The 20,971-nt window shown below is 40.5% G+C and overlaps 1 protein-coding gene across 1 annotated transcript in view; it reads left to right on the top strand.

Moving 5' to 3' along the window:
• Window positions 1–20,406, top strand: part of OTOA (otoancorin) — a 35,840-nt gene extending 15,434 nt beyond the window's left edge. The window contains exons 20-29 of the mRNA XM_051782632.1: window positions 465–558; window positions 1,684–1,813; window positions 4,220–4,407; window positions 8,102–8,257; window positions 9,663–9,805; window positions 10,210–10,346; window positions 11,323–11,420; window positions 13,258–13,453; window positions 14,619–14,708; window positions 15,275–20,406. Coding sequence (XP_051638592.1) covers window positions 465–558; window positions 1,684–1,813; window positions 4,220–4,407; window positions 8,102–8,257; window positions 9,663–9,805; window positions 10,210–10,346; window positions 11,323–11,420; window positions 13,258–13,453; window positions 14,619–14,686 — 1,210 coding nt within the window. The 3' untranslated portion in view covers window positions 14,687–14,708; window positions 15,275–20,406. The remainder of the gene's footprint in view (window positions 1–464; window positions 559–1,683; window positions 1,814–4,219; window positions 4,408–8,101; window positions 8,258–9,662; window positions 9,806–10,209; window positions 10,347–11,322; window positions 11,421–13,257; window positions 13,454–14,618; window positions 14,709–15,274) is intronic.
• Window positions 20,407–20,971: the final 565 nt, after the last annotated feature.

Genomic DNA, 20,971 nt, shown 5'->3' with positions numbered 1-20,971 from the left:
CTTCCAGGCTGAAAATTACTTATCCAAGTGCTTTATTGTCACCCACCAAGTGGGTTGACTAACATTTGTCAGCTCTGTATGATGCTTCTCTTTTGATACCATTTTGCACGTTACTGCTGCTGCAGTATGAACCTGACAGAAAATGGTAAATTTTCTTTCAAAAAAAGAATTATTTCTCCTTGCTTGAACACTGTAATGCAGAAAACACTATGGCTGTTGAGGGAGAGCTCCATTACTGCTGCATTTGAAGGCTTTCTCTGAGTGTATTGAGAGTTCCCTAATGCCCTTTATATCACAGAGAGATGAGAAAATGGAAAATGATGCTAATAACAATGAATCATCATGTTGGCATGGAAATGTCTGTGTTTCCTATATGATAAAGTATGATAAAAACTCTGAAGTTTTAGTATCATTTTGATTGTAAACATTCTTCATTAATATAATTTTTCAAAATATTTCTTCAGCTCCTCAAACAACTGGACAGCAGCAACAACATTAGATGTTGGACCATTCATAGCTCTTCTGTCAAAGGAGGAATTAAATGTCCTTGCTGAAAAGGTATGCTTTTGTTATAACTTTTAAATTCATAAAAGATGTTAAAATTTGAATTTGTGAATGTCACAATGCAATCCAAATCATATAATCTGAATGCTAAACCAGGTAAATAATTCTCCTGGCAAGGAACCCTGTGTTAATGTTTCACATGTTCTTGACTCCATCAAAAATTTCTGATATTTCTTCTTGAGGGTAATGTCAGTATAAAGGATTATTTGCACGTGAACAGTGATAATTGTACATTGTCACATAGAAAAAATGGGTCATTTATAGTGACACAGACTCATTTTTAGTACTTTACACCTTGCAGTTTTGTTTCCTCCATTCCCTTGCCTTCCAACCATAAAAGTTACATTTCTTATCCTGTTATTAATGGAATCATATGGATCAAATTAGCATTTACTCACATGGCCCTTTGCCCCAGGGCCAGTGTAGCACATGAATGATAACTGATGGACTCAGCATTGCACTTTGGAGTCTCTTTGCCCTCTTTAGTTCCTACAAGCTTAAAATTTTTATGTATAGGAGTAAACTATACTGGAATGAGGAATTCATTCTTCAGCAGAAATATGTGAGCACAGTCAGCAACTTTTCCACTGGAGGTAAAACTTATAATTGACCAAATAGAACAGGACTCTTCAAAGGAAAGGAAGGTGTCCAGCAGGGTGGAGGAAAGAGCTCAAAAAAAGCCTGAAGAAGGCAAACAGGTCAAAGTTATTTCTCATCATTTAGTTGGGTCCCTATCCTCAATTCTTACACTTGTCTGGCAAATTTAAGACAAACAAAATAAAGCCCATACAGAATAGTGAAATTCATTGTTCCAGGAGGGTCTGGACACAAACTCCAATCAGGCAGTGCTCAGGTGTTGCCAGAAACTGAGAGAGCATCCAAGAGAGAGAATCACTCAGAATTTGCTTTGTTTCTAATTTTTTCCCCTCAAATGTATGCTGTTGACCTTTCAGTAGCAGCCAATTTACTCTCTTCTGAAACATCTGCACAATAGGAAGGAGGCTGAGCTGTAACTAACCCCTGATTTGCTAAGGTCTGCACAAGTCTTTCTCTGCCAAATTGGTTTGTTTTAAAAGGGAGAAAGAAGACTTATTTCTTTTTTTTTTTTTCCATTTGAAGTTCCCAGACATCATTTTACAAATAGCAAAGACAATTGGACCAGTTTCTTCAGCTGAAGAGCTTTTATCAACTGTGTTTCAGTCTGTCTCCAATGCCACTGCCAACACCCCCTCATCTCTCACCACGCCTGGTCAGTATTTGCCTGGTATCTCTGTAAAGTGCCTGGTTCACAGTGGGGCCATTTGGGGCTGTGGTGGTGCAATTCAAACAGACTTTGTTTCACTTTGTCACCAAATGCATTCTGAGAAGCTGAATAATAAAAAAGAAAGCATTGAGTAACCTAAAGAGTTTCAGACTTTTAGCAAAAGCAGTGAGAGTCTTCATTCTGTTGCCCGTAGTTGTATGATTGCTGAAATACTTAATTTCATTACAGGATTGCATGATTAGGCATCTCCTGGAATGATTCTGAGTGCACAAAGGAAAAAAGATGAATTATTTGAATTAGAGGGTTTTGTTTATTTTTACTTTTTTTGCTTATTTTTACTTTCCTTTGTAATCTAAGTAAAAATCCTCAAATTAAAAACCTGTGAAGGTGACAAGTTACCCCTGTGCCAAAAGATTGCACGTAGTTAATCCTTTGCCAGACATGAGCATATGGTGACTCGTCTGTTCCTAGAGCTGACAGTGGTGGCACTGTGTTTTTTCTGTCCAAATGGACAAAGTTTGTTATCATCTAAAAGGTATTTTAATTAGCAACCACACTAATCTATCAGAATCTCTGGTGACAAGTGGATCATTTTCTTTGGATAAGGTACATGATCTGGCTATATTCCTAAATAATATGTATTCTTTCTCTTACCTGAAATACTTGGGAGCTAATACTAATAACAGTAGCAATTACCAGTGACAGAGTTCTTACATCCATGTCCACATCAAGATAAAAACAAAGGTAGTGCTTGAGGCAGGATGGAACATGCAAGGCAAAGCTTTGAAATTGTGTGTCCAGAGTGCTACCAGAGAGCAGTGCCAGTGCTGGAGAAAGAATTCAAGTTTCTCACCACAAGCACTGAGATGTTATAATATATAGATGTTTTTCATCAAACTAAAGTTATATCAAAAGGAAGACTGAAGTAGCATGACATCCAGGAAGCAAAGTCAGAAGTCTAATCAGTGTTTCCCTCTGTGGTCACACCAATGTACCCGGTGTGTTACAAATAATAAAATCAACGGTTTGTCCGAGGACACGAAGTCTCAGGTTTTCATGACCTGGGGAAGGGAGCTGCAGTGGGCCTGGATAGGCAGTATTTATGTGAGAAAAGCTGACCTTTTGCAGCAGGGGAAAGGGAAACAGGGCAGCTGCACAAGAGGGAGGTGTAAAGGGAGAGCAGAACATCAGCTGGTACAGTGGGAGCTGAACTGCATTTTCGTTTGCTCAACAGATTCAGTCTTTTCAGTGTTCTATCCACTGCTGCAGCTTCCTTTGATGCAAATAAATCCCTCCTCTGCCTCCTTTCAAAGTACAAATCTACTTTGTACATCCTCGCTTTAATTTATTTGTCTGGGGGAGCTCAGCTCAGGCACAGCATCTGTGAAATTCATGCTTTTTACTGGTAATGGCCGTATCTGAAGACATGTAGGGATTATTTGGTTTAGATAATTATTTAATAAGGTTTTCCTAAATGAGTGACAGGAGAGAGAGAGAGCAGTAAACAACCACATTAGGATTCTAATTTCTGCTTTCCATCAACATTAGAGGTAGATTATGCCAACAAAGACCAGGATTTGTTAAAATACACAATGGAAACTGTCTGGTTTGATCGTGCATAGGGCCAGAACCTGCCTGTAAATAAGATTTCTAAAGGCAGTTTGTCTGTCCAAACAGTTCTGTGGTGAGTGAACAGCCCTCTCCAGATCCTGACATTTTAACAACAGGCTTTGACATAAAGAACAAGCAACTGTGCTTCTCTGACACATCCAGCTCCTGTCTGCACCTTGTTTAAATGTCAGGCAAGTCTTACAAGACATACATCTTTGTCAGGGCGTTTCAGAGTAAAAGCACCTCTCCTGTTACACTGCTGGTGGATTCACTGTTGGAATGTGGAGTTCATTCAGCTGCAGCAGTTTTTGGTGAATTTTTGGAGGCTTCCACGAGGGTCATCCCAAGGATTTGCATTTCACTCTTACTGAAGCAAGGCCCCGTTTTACCTCAGAATAAGCCTGGGTTTTGATGCCTTTAAGGAATTAGACTTGAAAGAAACTTGCACTATACTGGTTATTCTCATTGCAAATGTCCAGAATTTAGTTTTATTCTGCCATCCTGCATTGTAACTGTTCTGAAATACGTGTCTGCTGTTATTTTCTTGTCCAGCCTTTGGAGTGTAAAGAATATAATCAATTTCTTGCAAGTTAGGCAAATTCTAGTTTTATATCCAGGACATTAGGAATGTAAGTATTTTTTAAAATATTTCATTACAAAACAATCAATTTATCAATATCACATCATAGTCTGACTCTCTCTTATATATCTATATTGGTTCAATTTATTTTCTTCAGTCTCCTTGAAGAAAACTCTTGCTATTTGACTTTTTTTTTCCAGATTGCCTGGGAACCAGAGTTCCTTCTTCAGACGAAATAATTAAATTAGCAGAAGCAAATATCTTCTGGTCAGATCAGGAACTGAAATGCATGGACCCAGGGACTTTTGACAAAAATGTGGAACTTCTTGGGACTGTCTCAGGTTTTAACAACTCCCAGCTTACTGCCTTGAAGGAAAAAGCCAAGCAGGTAACTATCCTGTCTGTGAAGGGAAATTAAATCTGTAATTTGATTTGTTCTTATTGAACTATGCAGTTCTAAAATAACTGTGCTATGTCAATGTCACTGCTGCTGCAAGAATATCTATGGTTTATTGGAAAAATAATATGAGATGGTGATAGAAGACTATTGCTGTTGCTTCAGAGTCAACAGGCAAGTAGTTCTGAGCTATTGGCAGCTGGAAAAGTTAAATGTTTTTACTTTTGAATTAGTTTTCTGTTTGTTCCTCACTTTTGTTTCATAAATGAAAAATCAGCAAGCAGCACTAGGGGCTGTTGATTGCCCTGCTGGGAGTTCAGCTTGGCATGTTAAACTGTCTACATCAGTGTTAAATATAGCTTACAGTGGTGTAAAACCAAACTGACTGAAAGAGACTGCTTTTAGCTGAATAAAGCTCATTCTCCCACCTTCTTGTCACAGGCAGGGACAGACAGACCCATCTGTGGGAAATTTTAGGGAGAAAAAAGACCCCAACTGCATTTAGTCTGTCTTTCCTGGGAGTGCACTCGGGACGGGGCTGTGCTGGGGGCAGGTCAGCAGTGTCTGTGTCTGGGGCACAGCACCAGCACAGTGTCTGGGCTCTGAGCAGCCCTGCCTTGGCCTGCTGTGGGCTGGGGAAGAAGTCAGAGCTCGCTCCATGCCTGTTGTTGATGTTGCACTTCTCCCTGGGGGTGACCAGGAAAAGCCTCAGGGTGCAGTAAGACAAGTTGTTTTGGTCGCAGGAGACCCAGAGGTGAAGAGGTTACCATCCCCAGCCTGTCTTCAGCTTCCTGTCACCAGCATCTGCTGGAGGTTATCTGCTCTCTGCTTCCATCTCTTCATGGCCACTCTGTAATCCCCTTCTGTCAAAATGATCCAACATTTTAAAAGTCCTTTTTAGGTTCCATCAGATCATTCTGACAGAATGAGGTTGGGGAGCATCTACAAGTGCAGTTGGCTGCAAGTAGTACAAGTGCAGAGGCTTGGAGGTCTTGAGGGATGTGACCTCTGGAGGAAAGCAGGAGCAGGGGACAACTCCTTAAACCAGCAGCTGCAGCCACAGCAGTGGAGCTGAAAATGGACTTTGGGTAGGTAAGGCCAACAATGCAATTTTTAGCAGTGAAGCTCAGCTTTTAAAGCACCAGAACTGTAGGTGCTTGAAGAGAAGTGGCACTGACCAGATTCCCAAAGCAGATGGTGACTCTGCAGTTGTGTCTCTGCTGCCTTGCTGCAGTAGGACAACAGGCATCAAATGCATCCTTCTCAGAAAGCTTCCCTCTGTCAGCACAGACATGTGTGTAGAAAAAGGGGAAAAAATGTAATCCCAGAAGGAAATTAAAAAAGTGTTCCACTGAGATAGTGGGAACTAAAATATTTTACAGCACTGCAACATATTGGTGTATTTACAGAGTGGTATCTGTTGTAGGGAAATTGCCAGCAAGGTTAATACCCTCTCATTCTGGCTCTATTCAGTTCAAAGGTACACAGAGCTGTAGGGCACTAAATGGAATTATATTCTGTGTGTGAGTGTTTGTAAGACAGATTGCTTTTAGGCTAAGGCACACTCCCTATATATTAATTTGCAAAATGCAACATGGTGTTACACTGAACGTGAAGCATCAGAAATCAGACAGTACAGGCAAAGCTCTTTGAAATTATGTGCTGTTATGTTATTAACTAAAGGGCATCTTTGATTAAAGGTTTCATTAAGCCTGCTTTAATTTCTTCTAAATTGATTGATTTCCCCTAAAAGAAAATGCATACTCTACTCATTGTTCCAAACTAATACAAGAAGTCTAGATATCAGATTGTGTCTTAATGAAAGTAGGAAGCTTAGCTCACTTGTAAGTGGAAGGTCTCCCAGCTATGCAATAGTGACAGATGTATGGATCTGTGGTGCCCAGGTGAATGAGGACAAAGGAGTGTTTCAGTTTCATGTGTTGTGTTATTTATATTGCTATACCTGAGAATTTACCCAGCACTGTCAGATAATACTATTTATGAAGTACTTCAAACTCTGCAGTTGATGACCTAGATCAGGACAGAGACACAGGACATTTTTTCCTGCATGTGTTTCCTGTATCTCTTCAGCTAGAGAATTAGGAGCTTTAAAATTGGGCTAGAGCTTTTTACTGTCTATTTTCTTTGGAAGGGATTGACATTTCCCAGGCTTAGATCCTTTGTGTGTTTCTTTATGACATCGTAAAAACAACATAAAAGGTCTGTGGAAACTCAGTTGGGAGGTGCAGGTCCAGCAACGTGACTCTTAAACAAATCCTTAACCTGAGGGTCACAGTTGGGAAAAGCACCTCGGCAGCCCTGATATGCACCTTGGTATGAACAGCAGAGAGTCTGCACCTCTGTGTAAGGAGTACTTAATTCCAGAGATTCAGATTCCAGAGCCCTGCTTCTATATTTTATGGAGGTTGTACAAATTCATAAGTATCTGGAGGTGCAAACACTTTTTAGTAGGCAACTGCAGATAGTCTTCAGCAAGTCCTTATTAGCTCTGTCCTTTCTAATTTTTTGGACAAAACTTAAATTGTAGCTGTCCTGAAAATGGAGTAAATATTTTCATGAATCAGACAGCATGAACCACCAGCTTAGCCCAGCATTGGGCTTTTAGTTTTTATTTTCTAAGTGAAGTTAGAAGCACAGTCTTGTACTAGAAAACTGTCATGTATTGACTGACATAAAGGAGAGTTGCTGAAATACATGAGAACTTTAAAGTGAGCTTTTTTTTTTCTTTTTTAAATTATGCCTGTCTTGTTCAAGTCAATTCCTCCAGCCAAAACCCAGTGTCTTTTTCTGTAAAGGCAATTGGCCACATCCGGAGAGACACTGACCACCGACTACTGTCTTCTGTCATTGCCAACTAAATGTAACTGATAGTTCTGGCCTCTGAAAGTTCAGTTCTTGATGGACTTTTTGTATTCTTTATTCAGGCAGACCTTTTCTGAAATCAAAATTTCCTTAGGGTTGATCTGTGACAGCTTTTCAATCACTGCAACTTTACCGCAGATGAAGTTAAAAGCAGGGGAACCTGTCCATTTAAATACATTGGTACTGATTTGGAAGAGACCCTGCTTATTTCTTTCATTTTTCACAAAGCTTTATAAGTTTAACTGTATCTGTACAATCACATTTAAGTTATTTTTTATTTTAATGTTGTATGAACACAAGTGAGAAATCAGAACTTTAGGAACTGGCTATTTATCTGTATTACCCAATTCTCCACTTTGATTTCTGCTTTCTTTGTCAGTGACTGAGCCGTGGTGACTGGTCACAAAAGCAATTTAAAGTCAGTTCCCCGGAGTGACTGCAGCTGGGTAGAAGCCTGGGTAGTCCAGATACTGCTTTTGTGGTAGCAGTGTAACAGTGTGGATCTAGGCACAGATTCCCATTTTTAATGGGTTTAGTGGTTTTGCTCCTACAGCCACACTTCCAGCAGTCCCTGTTCTGACTTATCAACAAGGCCAAGCTGTAAAAATTGCAGCATTTTTAGATAAACTAAGCATAATTGGTGTAGAACCTCAAAAACCTTCACAATACCTAAGCTCTGCTTTTTGTGTGCAACGAGGAATACTACAGGTTTTGTGACTTTTTAAAACAAGGGGTTTGAGAATGCTGTATAGAGAAGAAGACTCCTAATGGCCTAACAGACATTAATTAATCTCTTCTAAAGGTTTGGGGGTTGCTGCCTGACTGGAAGAGTTACCACATTGTTTCCCTGGGCCGCATTGCTCTGGCCCTCACTGAGCACGAAATCCAGGAGCTGGATTTGCATTCCATCGACACTGTTTCTGTACTTAGTCAGCAAACAGAGTGGACTCTTACCCAGGTAAGTATCTTATTGAATGTACTCCCGGTGAAGGGCTCTGGCTTCACACCCTTTGGGACTGAAGTCCTGGAATGGCCTAGGAAACAGATCCAGGGACCCACACTGCTCCCTGCTGCTCTCCTGCAGCTGGGACCCTGGTGGAAGTGGGCAGGTAGGTCAGCACTGGTGTCTGCCTGGTGCTGGCTGCCCTGGTGAGGTGGCCAAGAGGACATCAATCACTGTTAACTGGGGTGCTGACGAGTGTGTTCTTTAGCACTTGCCCACTAAGTAGTAGAAAGAGGTCAGCAGCTCCTCTCACACTGGCCCTGGAACAGACACTACAGCTGGGAGACACCAGTCCTTCCTAACTAAAGTAACCACTGCAGAGGTGGTGTGCTCTCAACCCCAGCAACCATTGCTCTAGATCCTGTTATTAGCAAATATACTCCTCTCATCTTTCTTTCCTCGAATTCTAGTTATGTCAATGGAACTTTCACAGTAAGAATTAAAAGCTTTTATTTGTATATGCAATTAGCAGCAGCAGATTTCTGACTTTGTGGCCCTTACCATCAGGGTTCTGTGGTTGCACAGTGGCAGTTTTGGCAGAATATCACAAATCTGTTTAATAGATTCTTGTTCTGAAGAGCATCAGAGCATTCCTTCCCGAAGGAAGCACTTGGGAGGATTTTATACAATATCAGTTTTCTTTTGAAGTTTCCTGCTGTCAGTAAGAATAGCTGGTTAAGGGATCCTGCCTACCTTCAGTTGTCTAAAAGTCAGGCAGCTACTTTAAGCTACTCATTTGAGGTTCAGCATTGTGGATAGATAAGGAAATCTTGGAAGATGCTTGTTTCTTCCACTGACTTTGGAGGATGCCTTTGGCTTGAGCTAGACTCACAGTTTTTAAATGGTTTAGGACAAGCACAGTTCTAAATTACTTTGGCTTGCAAAGGCACTTTGATACCAACATCCCATTCATATCTGAAAATTAATCTTAAAGAGAGGTCACCACCTATATATGACACTTAAATAAGACAAGGCAACCTGAATATTAAAACAAATAAAAACTACATATTGATCCCATTAGTATTGTATGTTTTCTTCTAGCAATTTAACTGATTTGGGCATTTCTGCTGGCAATCCAATGCCCATTTCTTCTGGTGTAGGGTTTCCTTGTGACCTGGCAGAGGAGGTACAGAGTGTTTTCACACCATTTGTAGTTGGGAAGTGGTTGTGTAACAGTGCCCTGTTTAAGTGTCACATATAGGTGGTGACAGTGCTCCTCCTGAAGGCCGTGGCCATACATTGGGGAGGCTCAGGATATATATTTATGCTCCAGAGCTTCTGGGAAGCTCTGAAGCTTCTAATAACAAAACCTTCCATTCTATTTACTCTGTTCATGCTTACTGTCTCACTGCTTTTGTAGGCAAGATCTATTTTGGAAGGGTTTCTAGAAGACTCTGGCCAGACCATCAGCACACTGAAAAGCTTTGATTTAGTTGGATTAGGAGCTATTCTCTGTGCTTTGAACTCCACAGAAATCATGTCCATAAGGACTGCTGAATTCAGGTACCACACTTTATACTTAATGAAATATTTATTAGTGTCTCTATTGATAAAATTTATTGTCCCATTTCTGTTCTGTCAAGATTTTCAGAGCCCAAAGGACACCATTTTACATTTTAAATGTTTTTAGAAAGGCAATAACTGTTATGGAAAGCGTACAGCAATTGTTTAAAACATGTTCTATTTTAGGTTCCCTCTGCCATTTATATCCCACTATTTAAATATTGCATTGAGAAATCCAGGATTTTGCTTAAAGCCTTAAACTTTTGTATGCAATTTGTGCACATATATTTTAAATTGACAATTGGGTTCAACAGTCATCTTACAGCAGACTATGCATATTCCAGGCATATTTAGCACTGCATGTTGACTGCAGCATGTAATTTTGCCCTTGTTGCCTTTTGCAGTGCTGCAGTTGCAAGAATTGGCCTGTTGGTTTGTAGCACCCCTGTTCTGAGGCAGTTTAAGAAGATGACAGAATCTGTGTTTGGTGCTGCTACCAGCTGGAATGGCTCTGTCTTACAGGAAATTGGTGCTATAGCAGGTAACAAAATTCAGGCTCCAGATGGTGTTGGTTGTGAAGTCTTGTTATTCAGCTTTAAGAGACAGGTTCACATAGCAGTGAATTTTTCTAGACTGGCAAAAGACATTTCTTCCAGAGAGGAGTCACCTGCAGGGATGGACATCCAGCAATTTCACTGGCAATAAGGAAAAGTTGTGGTATTCTCCATAGGGTTCTCTCTCATCCAGCCAAACTGACCTTGGGAAGCACAGCCTGAAGTCTCTTGGGTCCTGTAAGTTGGAAGGGGTAAATCAAAGAAGGCAAAACCAACCAGGATTCCAGAGACACTCTTTGTGCACCAGGCTGCTACAGGAGTGGCTGCACTGGGTCGGAGCAGTGCTGACACAGCATCCTGCCTCCAACAGGGGAAAGAATGGGCTGCCCAGGGAACAGCAAAAGGGCAGGACTGGCCTGCAGTGACACTTCTCCAGAGTGCTCTCACAGCCTTGGAGGCTCCCTGAGCCAGGGGTCACACACCATTTTGTTCATGGATTTGTTTCCCTGTGATCGTTTAACTGCACATTGAACTCCCATAAATTTTAGCATCCCCGATGTCTGTGGCAATGATTCCACACTGGAACTACCTAATGGCTGAAGAAGTAGCTCCCAGTGCATGATTATACTCCCTAATCTTGCATCAGAAGGGGCTGTAACAAACATTCACTAATAACACTGTTTATTATTTTATTGACTTTAATCATTCTCTTTTCCAAGATAAAATAACTTGGGTAGAGCACATTCCATACAATGGTTAAGGTCAGATGATCTGTAATGTTGAAAGATAATGAAAAACAAACAAACAAACAAAAAGAGAACCAGTCTCTCTCTCTATAACGCCCTGTAATAAACTACTTATTAGATATTTTGTATAAATGCTTAAAACTTGTATTAGCTTAAAAAATAAATCTAATAAAAAGAACATTAACTGAGTTTTGTTCCTATGGTTTGGGTTTTCTAGGTGGTTTGAATGAGGATGAATTAAAAGCTTTTGATAAAACCTTGATGCCGTATTTCCAGCCAGCAGCAGTGAGACATATACCTCCTGAAATTTTCCAAGTAAGAGCTCTGTTATGAAGAAGTGACTAAATTTCTATCATTTTTACTCTACTATAAATAAACTGCTGCACTGATTTATAGGTTTTGGGTTTCAGCAAAAATTTCTCTATGGTCTGTTAAGTGAGAGACCATCAAGGATCTGAAACATTAACTTTGAGCTGTATCACCTGTACTTGTGATGAAATATGCTGGACAAGCTTTATTTATTATTCAGAATGCATCCCAAAGAAAAAGCAGGGAACAGACTCTCTTTTTAGCAGTATCGTATTAAAATCTGGGTTTTCTTCTCTGTTTATTAACATTTGCAAGGGTGCTATAACAGCTACAAATTTCTCTGCTGAGTGTGTAAGAGCTGTTTTATTAACCTAAAATCTGGCAGCATTCCACTGAGTTAGCTCTGACAAAACAGATTGTACAGACAGATACAGATCGGAAAGGAATTACATCTAATTACAGCAGTTCTGAATGTGGACCAGAAATTAGAACAGGGATCTTGAGATCATTGCCCCAGACTTTATTTGACTTAGTGACAAGATTAATATTCTGCCTAGGCTGGTCTCTCTCAGATGCTCAGGCAAGCAATGTACTTATGGGCAGATGAGCTAAACAGATAGTTAACTGTGTCAGCTCCCATAAAAGAGAAAAACTCCTTGAACACTGACTGTTCTGCACAGCACCACTGACAGTTTAGATAAGCCTGAAATGCCCTCAGTGAAACTATTTCTTTGAAAAACAGATCTATAGCATCTTGTAGAGTTTCCATCAAATAGCAGAGATTTCTGTTTGTGAGAGTGGTAATGATACTACAAAAAGTGCTTAACAAATAACAGGGCACCTTTTTGGAAGAGTTTTCTGTGTTTGAAAGACTCAAAGCAGATTTTGGTTTCACTCAGGTTTTGTATGGCTTCCTTTTGCAGCTGTATATATTATTCAGATTTTTATTAATGAAAAATTGCATTGTATTATGGACTTTAACTGAGTTAAAAGGAAGCTCAATTCAAAATCGGACCTGTAAGTATTGACATGAATTTGCTCAGTTTAAACGAGCTCACCTTTGGCAGACAATGAAAAATGGGCAAGGATTTGCTCCATCATCTGACCTACTTGGAAGGGGAATTTTGTCTTCCCAAAGTAGAACCTGGATGCAGAATTGTTGCAGGAAAGAAGGCTTGTTGTGTAGGAGGGTTAAAATGCTTATGACTGCAGAATGTTAACTAGAAGCAAAGCAATCCAGCATGCCCAATAATGCAAACTGGGTAATTGCTATGTGATATAATTACTGTAAGATTATGATTGCCATGTTTAATTTTTAAATTTAATATGACCAAACTGGGAAGATTTTCAATCTAAAAGAGAAAATTGGATAATGAGATTAAAGCATGGGGGTTTTTCATCTCATTGCTCTACTGCTAACTATAATGAAAGGTCAAATGTCGGTTCAAGTGAGGTTGCTCAGGAGCAGATGTAAGAGGAAGCAAATGAAAACACAAGAGGATGCACAATGCCATCAGTCTTTGAGCAAAATCAGAAAAGAAATGGCTGGAAAATTAAACTCCAACAAAATATTGAAGAAATGTCCAATACAGTGCTGGCATAGAAAGCTTCTCAGGCTGTCAGCTCCCAGCATCAAAGAGAAAAGTGAAGGATAGATGAGTGGTCAGGGAAGTAAATGAATACAGAGGATTTTTTTAAGCTCTATTGAGCTCTTTTATAGCAACACAATGTTGAAGGCTACTGTCCCTCATTCCAAATGCAAGACTGTGCTGACTTCTGATTCCTTACCTGCCTTCTATAACTGACAGCCTAAACCAGTTTTTCTGTCTTTTATTCCTCCCAGGCACTGTCCCCAGAACAAATAGCAAACCTGGGCCCTGAAAATGCCGCCATGGTTACGGGATCACAGCGGGAGCATCTGGATGCATCACAGCTCCAGAGCCTGAGGCTGGCGCTGGACGGAGCCAGGACCAGCCCCCCCGAGGCACAGAGCAGTGCAGGATCATCCACCCAGGAGGTGCAAACCCCAGCTCCAAGTGGTGAGTGGAGTCTCTCCCTCCTCCTGCTCAGGGGAAGGGCACACACCAGTGGGGTGTCTCAGCATCCAGCAGGGCCAGACCTCTGTTGTGAAGGTGGGTTACAGGGAGTTTACTAATCAGCTTTTTCAGTCATGCCTCAAACCAGAGGCCTGACCAAGACAAACAGCCAGGACATTGTTGGACTTACCCAGAGCACGAGGTAATGGAGGAAGGCTGTCAGGTAGCATTAGCAGCTCTCTGCTGCTGGTAGCATTACACTGTGCTAAGCACTAACTTGTGTAAAATGGAGTCTGAAACAGTGAGCTTTTCCCTCTCCTTCCTTCCCATATTCTTTGCCTAAATTTAAGGCAGGACTCTCTGTCTCTGGCCTTCAGGGCACAACCTTTACCTGCAGCACAACATGGTTTGCAGAGCTGCAAGTGGGAAAGGAGGTAGCACTGGGGTGGATTAGCATCTTTATCCAGACTCTAGGACCCACTGAACGTTTTTTCCTGCTGTTCCCATCCTATTTGAAATTAAAGCCTATTAGCACCTGTGCTTCAGAGGTTTAACCTCTTACTTCTCCATATTGCAGTTTATACAGGGCAAGTTACACTGTTTAATGGGTGTGTTACAGTGAGGGAGAGTGTGGAGAGTGTGCACATAGCCAAGCCAAGGCTGAGAAATTATCCCTGTCAGACAGCAAATATTGTTGTTTCCTGTGACACCAGTGAGACATAAGCTGTTGAAGAAGAGAGAGGGAAGCTGAAGTGCTAAAACAGGAGTGAGGAGAAATAAATTCCTATGATGCCCTTGCTGGAATTAGAGCAGAGCTTCCCGGAAGCACCTGGAAGGTGCTCTCAGCCCAGCTCCCTCCCACGAGTGACCTGTTCCTCCTGGAGATATGCCAAAGGGAGGAGTTTCCTGGGTAAAAACAACCTGAGTTCTTGAGCTTTTTGTTCACTGTTGCTGTCTCTAGAGTACCACCCTATGAAATGCTTCTTTTTGGAGCTGTGGATGTTAAACTGGAAGTTGCAGTTCTGGCCAGTGATGTCTTTTGAGCAGCTGAATGCAATGAGGATTCAGCTGGTGGAATTTACTGCACCTCTTTGGGGTGGTGTAGATAGGACTGTACCAGACCTGAACTTTAGCGTGACACTAAGACATAATGGTTTCTGCCTTCCAGGTGCTCCTTGTTTGAGCAGCTCTGGCATCTGGTTGTGTGCTGTGCTTACACTGAGCCTGCCTTTCTGAACCCACGATTGTGAATCTGGAGGTAAGTTATATTTTCAGTAAGAGGTAACTTTAGAACAGAAGTATCATTCACCTGTAACAGTGAAGGGAGGACTGTGGGACCCTCTTCTTGCTTTGAATACAGAGATAACAATGTCTGAATGATTTTTCTGTATTACAAAGGTGTCTTGTACCTCCGTTAGACTATCTCTGAATCTAATCAAGGGCAAAGCACTTTATCTTATCTTTATTGTAAAGCCAAACATAACAAAAGTATATTTAAAAGTATATTGGTGGTAACACCAATCCATTACTGCATTGTTACTTGGCACGTGTTCTTGGTATTAATCTGGTTTGCCTGCTCCAGTCTATTTATAAAACTTTATTCCACAACCACTTCGATAATCTCCATTTAAAAGAATGTTGCCATTAACTTTCATTGGATTTTAACATTTTGACATGCTAAATTCTAATGAGAGCACTGGTGGGCTTAAGTTAGAGATTCCAAATAAACAAACTAAATGCTTAAGTATTCTAACTTAGTCTTTAAGCCTGCAAAGCAAGGTATGTCAAAAGACTTAATATTTTTCTTTGGTTTTTGATTTTCAGAGTCCTGGAGCTTACAACAGATATGCTAGAGAAAAAGAGTTTCAGCTCAGCATGAACAGTAGAGTCAAGAGGCTCTGAGACTTCTGAGTGTAAAGTGATTAATTTTTTAAAAGCAACACACTCATCTGCCATCATGCTGAGAATTATCTCCCTTCCATACCTTTACCATTAGCAAGTAACTCAGTATCCCTCCAAATACTTCAAATTTCAAAACTGAAATGGTCTATCTGCCTCATGAGAAAATCAGTGAAAAATAAGATTATGTGTGGGGAAGGAACCTGAATGACCTGGGGGCAAGTAACAGGGGACTGCTATTTGGAGGCTTATGTCTGGTACCCAGTGCTTTTTACATGGGCTAATTTGTCCACTCTGTTGTACCAATCTGTTGGGTTTTCTTCTTCTACTTCAAGTGTACATTCCCTGGACAGGGGCGATCCTTCTGTGTGATGTAGTAGAAACTGCACTAAAAGTTACTACTATTGCAATAAAATAACTTCTGGGCTGCTGGTTTAAATCTTGCTCAGATAAGAAGTGATAACACGTTTTTAGAATTTAAGCACCTGCACCTGTAGTTCCCCATGGCTGTTTGTGTTCGACACAGAACTGGTGACACTGAGGGCATTGGCAATATATTAGTATTTCATGTGAAAAAATGCACCATGGAAACCTGCTTGTGTTCATCAAGAGACAGTCCTTTCACTTCAGGCAGGGTTGAAGTGTACATCTGGGAATGCTAAGGGAAAACTGTGCACTGGGTCTACATACTACTAAGACTGTCAAGCTTCTGCATGTAAACATACATTTTGATGCTGCTCATCATGATTTTATGCCAAGAATTCATGGTACAGTTTTCCATTTTGCCATTTAAAAAGTCTTTATCTTTTATAGATTAAAGAAGGCAATACATAGACTGAAAAGTTTAGCTTTTTTACTCAGGGCTGTACTGCAGTAAATGCCTTTCCAGCTGTTATTTGTGCTTCTTTGTGGCAAAAATTACGTCTGGATTCTCAACCCTGAAAGCATAACTGAAGTTTTGCTGAGATGGGGAAGCAATAGGAGTGGGCTGAGAGGGAGAGCTTCAGGGAAGAGTCTTGCTGCTTTGCTGCTGCTGGGGAAGGTGAATGTGAGCTGATGCTGCTGTTGGGAATAACAGTTCCCACCACAGTCCCATAGATTCTGTAATTCCTGCAGCAGCAGGAGCCAACCTGATTTTCAGGGCTTTGTTATTGGCAAAGTAGGAGTGAGAGCATGGCCATTTTCACCCCTCCTCTCCCTCTCCCCCTTCAGCAATCTGCTGCCTTTGCCTGTAACCAGCCCTGTCAGGTGTGACATGATGTTACACATAATACTACAAGCTTTAGTTCTGCATTTTATAAGCAAAGAACTCTTGATTGTTGCAAACTGCCTGGCACCTTTTTCTCTAATGCTAATGGTAAGATTCCAGCTTTTCCCACCGTGTTTCCTTTTCTGCATGTGAACAGTAGATTGCAACATTTATTTAAATAGAAAGAAATTTGTTTTATCAATCCCAGCAAATACTTGTGAATGCCCACTAAAACTGAAAAATACTTCAGTGGGTCAAAGACCTTATAAAGATTTATCTGTGTTTTCACATTAAAAATTTCCACCTCACTTATATGTGAAAGTACCAAAAGGTTGTTTGATTTCTAGAAATTGCCTGACTTGAATTCTGTGTGCTCTTCAGTGAAGATGCAGGAGAGTGTTTTCATGTCAAGATGACAGTCAGCATTTCCAGTTCAGCTGCCTAAGTCAGATACGTGCCTTAGCTATAGCAAGCACTTCAAAAATCTGTATGAGCTGAAAAGGATCTTCTTCTGTCAATAAAATGTACCTGGGAGTGATTCCGTCTGCAATCATGGGAGTCAGAGTTTAGCTTTTAATTGGAGCAGGAGTGAGCTCTTTGTTTTGTGCCATCTGTGCTGTAATTTCTTTCAAGCACAAGTGCTTTTAAATAGCTGAACTCCTTGATTACTTATATATTTTATTAAATTAATAATTCTGTTAAGAACTTTGGCATTGCATTTGGTTGAAGACGCATCTATTTCTTACAAGAGTAGTGTAGGAGGGGTAAATGGGGAGCACCCACTTAATGTCCTTATTTCATGGTGAGATTACAAATCCTATTTGGTTCATGAGATGGTGTGAGCATCTTGGATGGCAAGTATTTTAGAAAAGGAATTTTACTCTTGCCAATGAGTAAAGGTGACTGATGGAAAAGCCCATTCTACAAAATCTGTGTTTCATGATACGCCTCCCTCAAAACTGTTGAAACTGAATTTCTGTGGGAAGAATAGATGGAAAGGAGAGAGAGGCATGGAGAGCACTAGTATGCATGGTATGTAATCCATGTATGTAATCTGCTATCCATTCACAATCCAGCACACTCCCATGGCTAAGAGGAAAATGAAACATGTACGCTTTCCTTTTTATTCCTGTGAAACAAACCACAGAACCCCTTCATGCAGATATCCATTATCCACAGGATCCAGTCATGTGGATCTGTCCCCTGTGCAGATGTATATCACATACAACATGCATGTGATCACTTTTACTGCAGTGCATTCATGGGAAAAATGTCTCAGAGTCCCTCTCTTTTCCCATGATCAGGATTTGGGGGAAGAATATACTAAAGAGAAATGTTGTATAAAGATTTCTTTGACTCTTAAAGAAATGTTGCTGTTTGTTGTAGATGTGGGTAACGTTTGTTTAAACCAAGCTTAATTTTTCCTATATTCTTTCTAGTTCTTTTAGTTCTTTGAGAATGAAAAAAAGTAATCAGATTTGGTCATAAATCTGCTGTTGAATATATATCATGACAATAACTTTACTTACTCCAGTCCACTTGTGACTCCTCTGATGGTTGCTGGGCAGTGCTGTACATACTGTGAGATGTCCATCCAACTCTTCACAGCCTGACCTAACTCTGGTGTAGGCCTGGCTCTTCTGGGTGTTGTGAGCCATGTGACAGGTGCCCCTGTCTGCCAGTATGTACAAGGAGGTATTTAATTTAATTCCTTTGATTGGAATTAAGAGGTTAACAGATGGGAAGAAATACTGTGTTGGCTGATTATTTCAGTGCCTGATACCTTTATAGTCAGAATTGTGTTTAGAAAAAAGAGGGGGACTACTGGTTCTGGATCATCAGTAGGGAAAATATCTCTGTGACTTGGTACTGAGGCAAATGCCACATTTGTGGTATCTTTAAAATCCCTGAAGGTGAAAAAACAACTACCCATCCCCAGTGTCTGAAAACTGTCTCTGTTAAAGCTGGCATTATGGCTGTTGTCAGGTTTTGTACAGTATATGGAATGTTTCACTCCCAGTGATCCCAATCTGTCACATCAGAGCTAACCAGCTCTTCAGGGTGAGGCTCTAAAGATTCTGCTTCAAAAAAAAAAAAAAAGGAAAGGCACCCTTCCTTAATTTTAAGAAGCTCTTTTTACCTCTGTATAATCTGCTCAATTATGTACTGCATTATGGCAGATTTAGCTTATCAATTGACTGCTGCCCCCAGGGACCATCCCCACCTCATTTATTTTCCAGTAACACAAATTGCAGCCCCATCATATTGGACTGGGACCTTTTCAGAGTCCCACTGACTGCCCACCTTGGAGCAGATGCGAGACATGCCCCAAGGTGTGCCAGCCAAACCCACCTGGGGCTAGGGGAGAGGTCTGACTCGCTCCAAGGACACTCAGAAATAAGCAAGGAATCCAACAGTCGCCTGGAATGTGTCACTTGAGCAGGTAACTGGCTGTAGAGCACGTGCTGGTATTTTGGCTCGTGCTGTGTTGTGGTTATAGACACCACATGCTGCTTCCCAGTGGGGCAGTGCCAATTCCAGCACGGCAGCCGAGGAACGGAATCATCAAAGCGCAGCACCTTGTTTCCCTGTGGTAGCTCGGCTTCCTTTGAAGGAGAAATCAAATTTCAAATAGTCTCTTCCTCTTTTTCTTCCTCAAAAAAGGCTGATATTTAAGGCGGATACACAACTTAAAGCAATGTGGTCCCTTTATCTCAGTGAAAAGGTTTAAATATTTTTTATAAATTTGTGGGAGGGGTTGAGTTTTGCTTTGGTGGTTTTTGGTTTGGTTTGGTTTTTAAGTAAGACCTGTAAGCAAGGAACTAAGCAGAGCTAAGAACCTTATAGTCCTGATTAGTAAAATATTCTCAGCCATGTATGATGTTGGACAGCCTTGGGCACTGCTTACTCCAGTGCTGTTGAGGTGAGGGATTTGACTTCCCTTTCCTACCCAGGTACCCATAATTTCATATTTTAATAAGGTGTCTGATGCAGTATCAGGCTATCTTTCCATATCTGTATACACAGTCCTTAAACAGAGAAATTATAAGACTAACTCATATACCCCACCTGACATCAGGACATGTAGCAGTTTTCTACCGTAGGATATTTTTATAAAAATTCACATCTAGTTCTTTAATTGTACCCAGAAATAGATAGTCACCAAATGTATTACATTTTTTCTGCAATGAGTAGAAAGCAGCCAATGTCCATCTGTCTCTTCCTGCCCCTTTCTGTTCAGCATCATTCTGCTTTTCCAATCCAGATTAATGAGAGGATTTTCTTGCCCTCATGATGCAGGAACACAGGCATGTGCAGAGCTCGCAGTCCAAGTGACTATACATTGAAGCATTAAATGGAGGAATTGTGATTGCTGGTTTTCTTGCTTTATGCTGACAGCAGCATAACATTTATCTTATAATGTTTTAGCTGGTATTAATTAGCCTTAGAAATACTTAACATCTCCCTTAATATCTGTGGTCTTTGGGAGATAAGGAGGAAAGAAAAGAAGGCAAGAGTAAAATCATATAGGAGAAATATGAAAGCAGTGGAAAAGGCTAATAGTCACAAATACACTTTTTGTGTACTTCTAGTACTCCTTTCCCCAATATCTGTTAACTGTTGTATATAGAAATTAACTGTATTGATTTATCAAAGAATAGCCATTGCATTAAAATCATGTGTTGGTTTGATGCACAAGCTGCCTTAGGTCATCTTTAATTGGGGCCTGACATGTTTCAATATTTAATCAGATGTCAGAAAACAACTTAGATCACAAACAAGTTCCGAATATATCCTGCATGAATTGAGAAGGGGGTTGAGAGAGAATGGATGTCAGCTCTCTGCCTTTAATGTATCTATTAAAATAGATTCCAGATACGCATCTGTCAGTGTTTTTATTAGCTACTTTTATGTCAGTATTCATCCTTTCAGAAGTGTTTAGATCTGAGGTATTAAATGTACATATTTCAATCAAGCCTGTGTCAAACAGTCTATACCACAGACCTGGGGAGTTCTGCCAAACGCTGTTGCCTTCAGTGCAAATTCTCCAGGTACTGGATTTGGGTTCCTAACACATGTCCTCAAATGGGCAACTCACTGGTAGTTACATCAAACATTATTTGATGCCAAAAAATATTCAATATCTGTTTAGGATAATTAGTCCATTAGAGTTCAAATCTATTAAACTTTTCAAATGAACTCTTCTCTTAGGGCATTAGAAGTGTAAGATAAGAAGTACTATGGAGCTTGTCAAGGAGTTGTACTGCTGTACTTGTACACACAGTGATGTAAGAGGACAGGCTTTGATTCTTAATCTCTGAAAATAAGTAAATTTGTTTCTGTCACACTGTGGGTACTTATTAAAAAAGATA

Source organism: Manacus candei, unplaced genomic scaffold (assembly GCF_025592945.1).
Source record: "Manacus candei isolate 608988 ecotype Guabito, Panama unplaced genomic scaffold, ASM2559294v1 h1tg000002l, whole genome shotgun sequence".
Taxonomy (NCBI): Eukaryota; Metazoa; Chordata; class Aves; order Passeriformes; family Pipridae; genus Manacus; species Manacus candei.
Note: the sequence above shows the minus strand (reverse complement) of the source record. Positions and strands in the feature narration are given on the sequence as shown.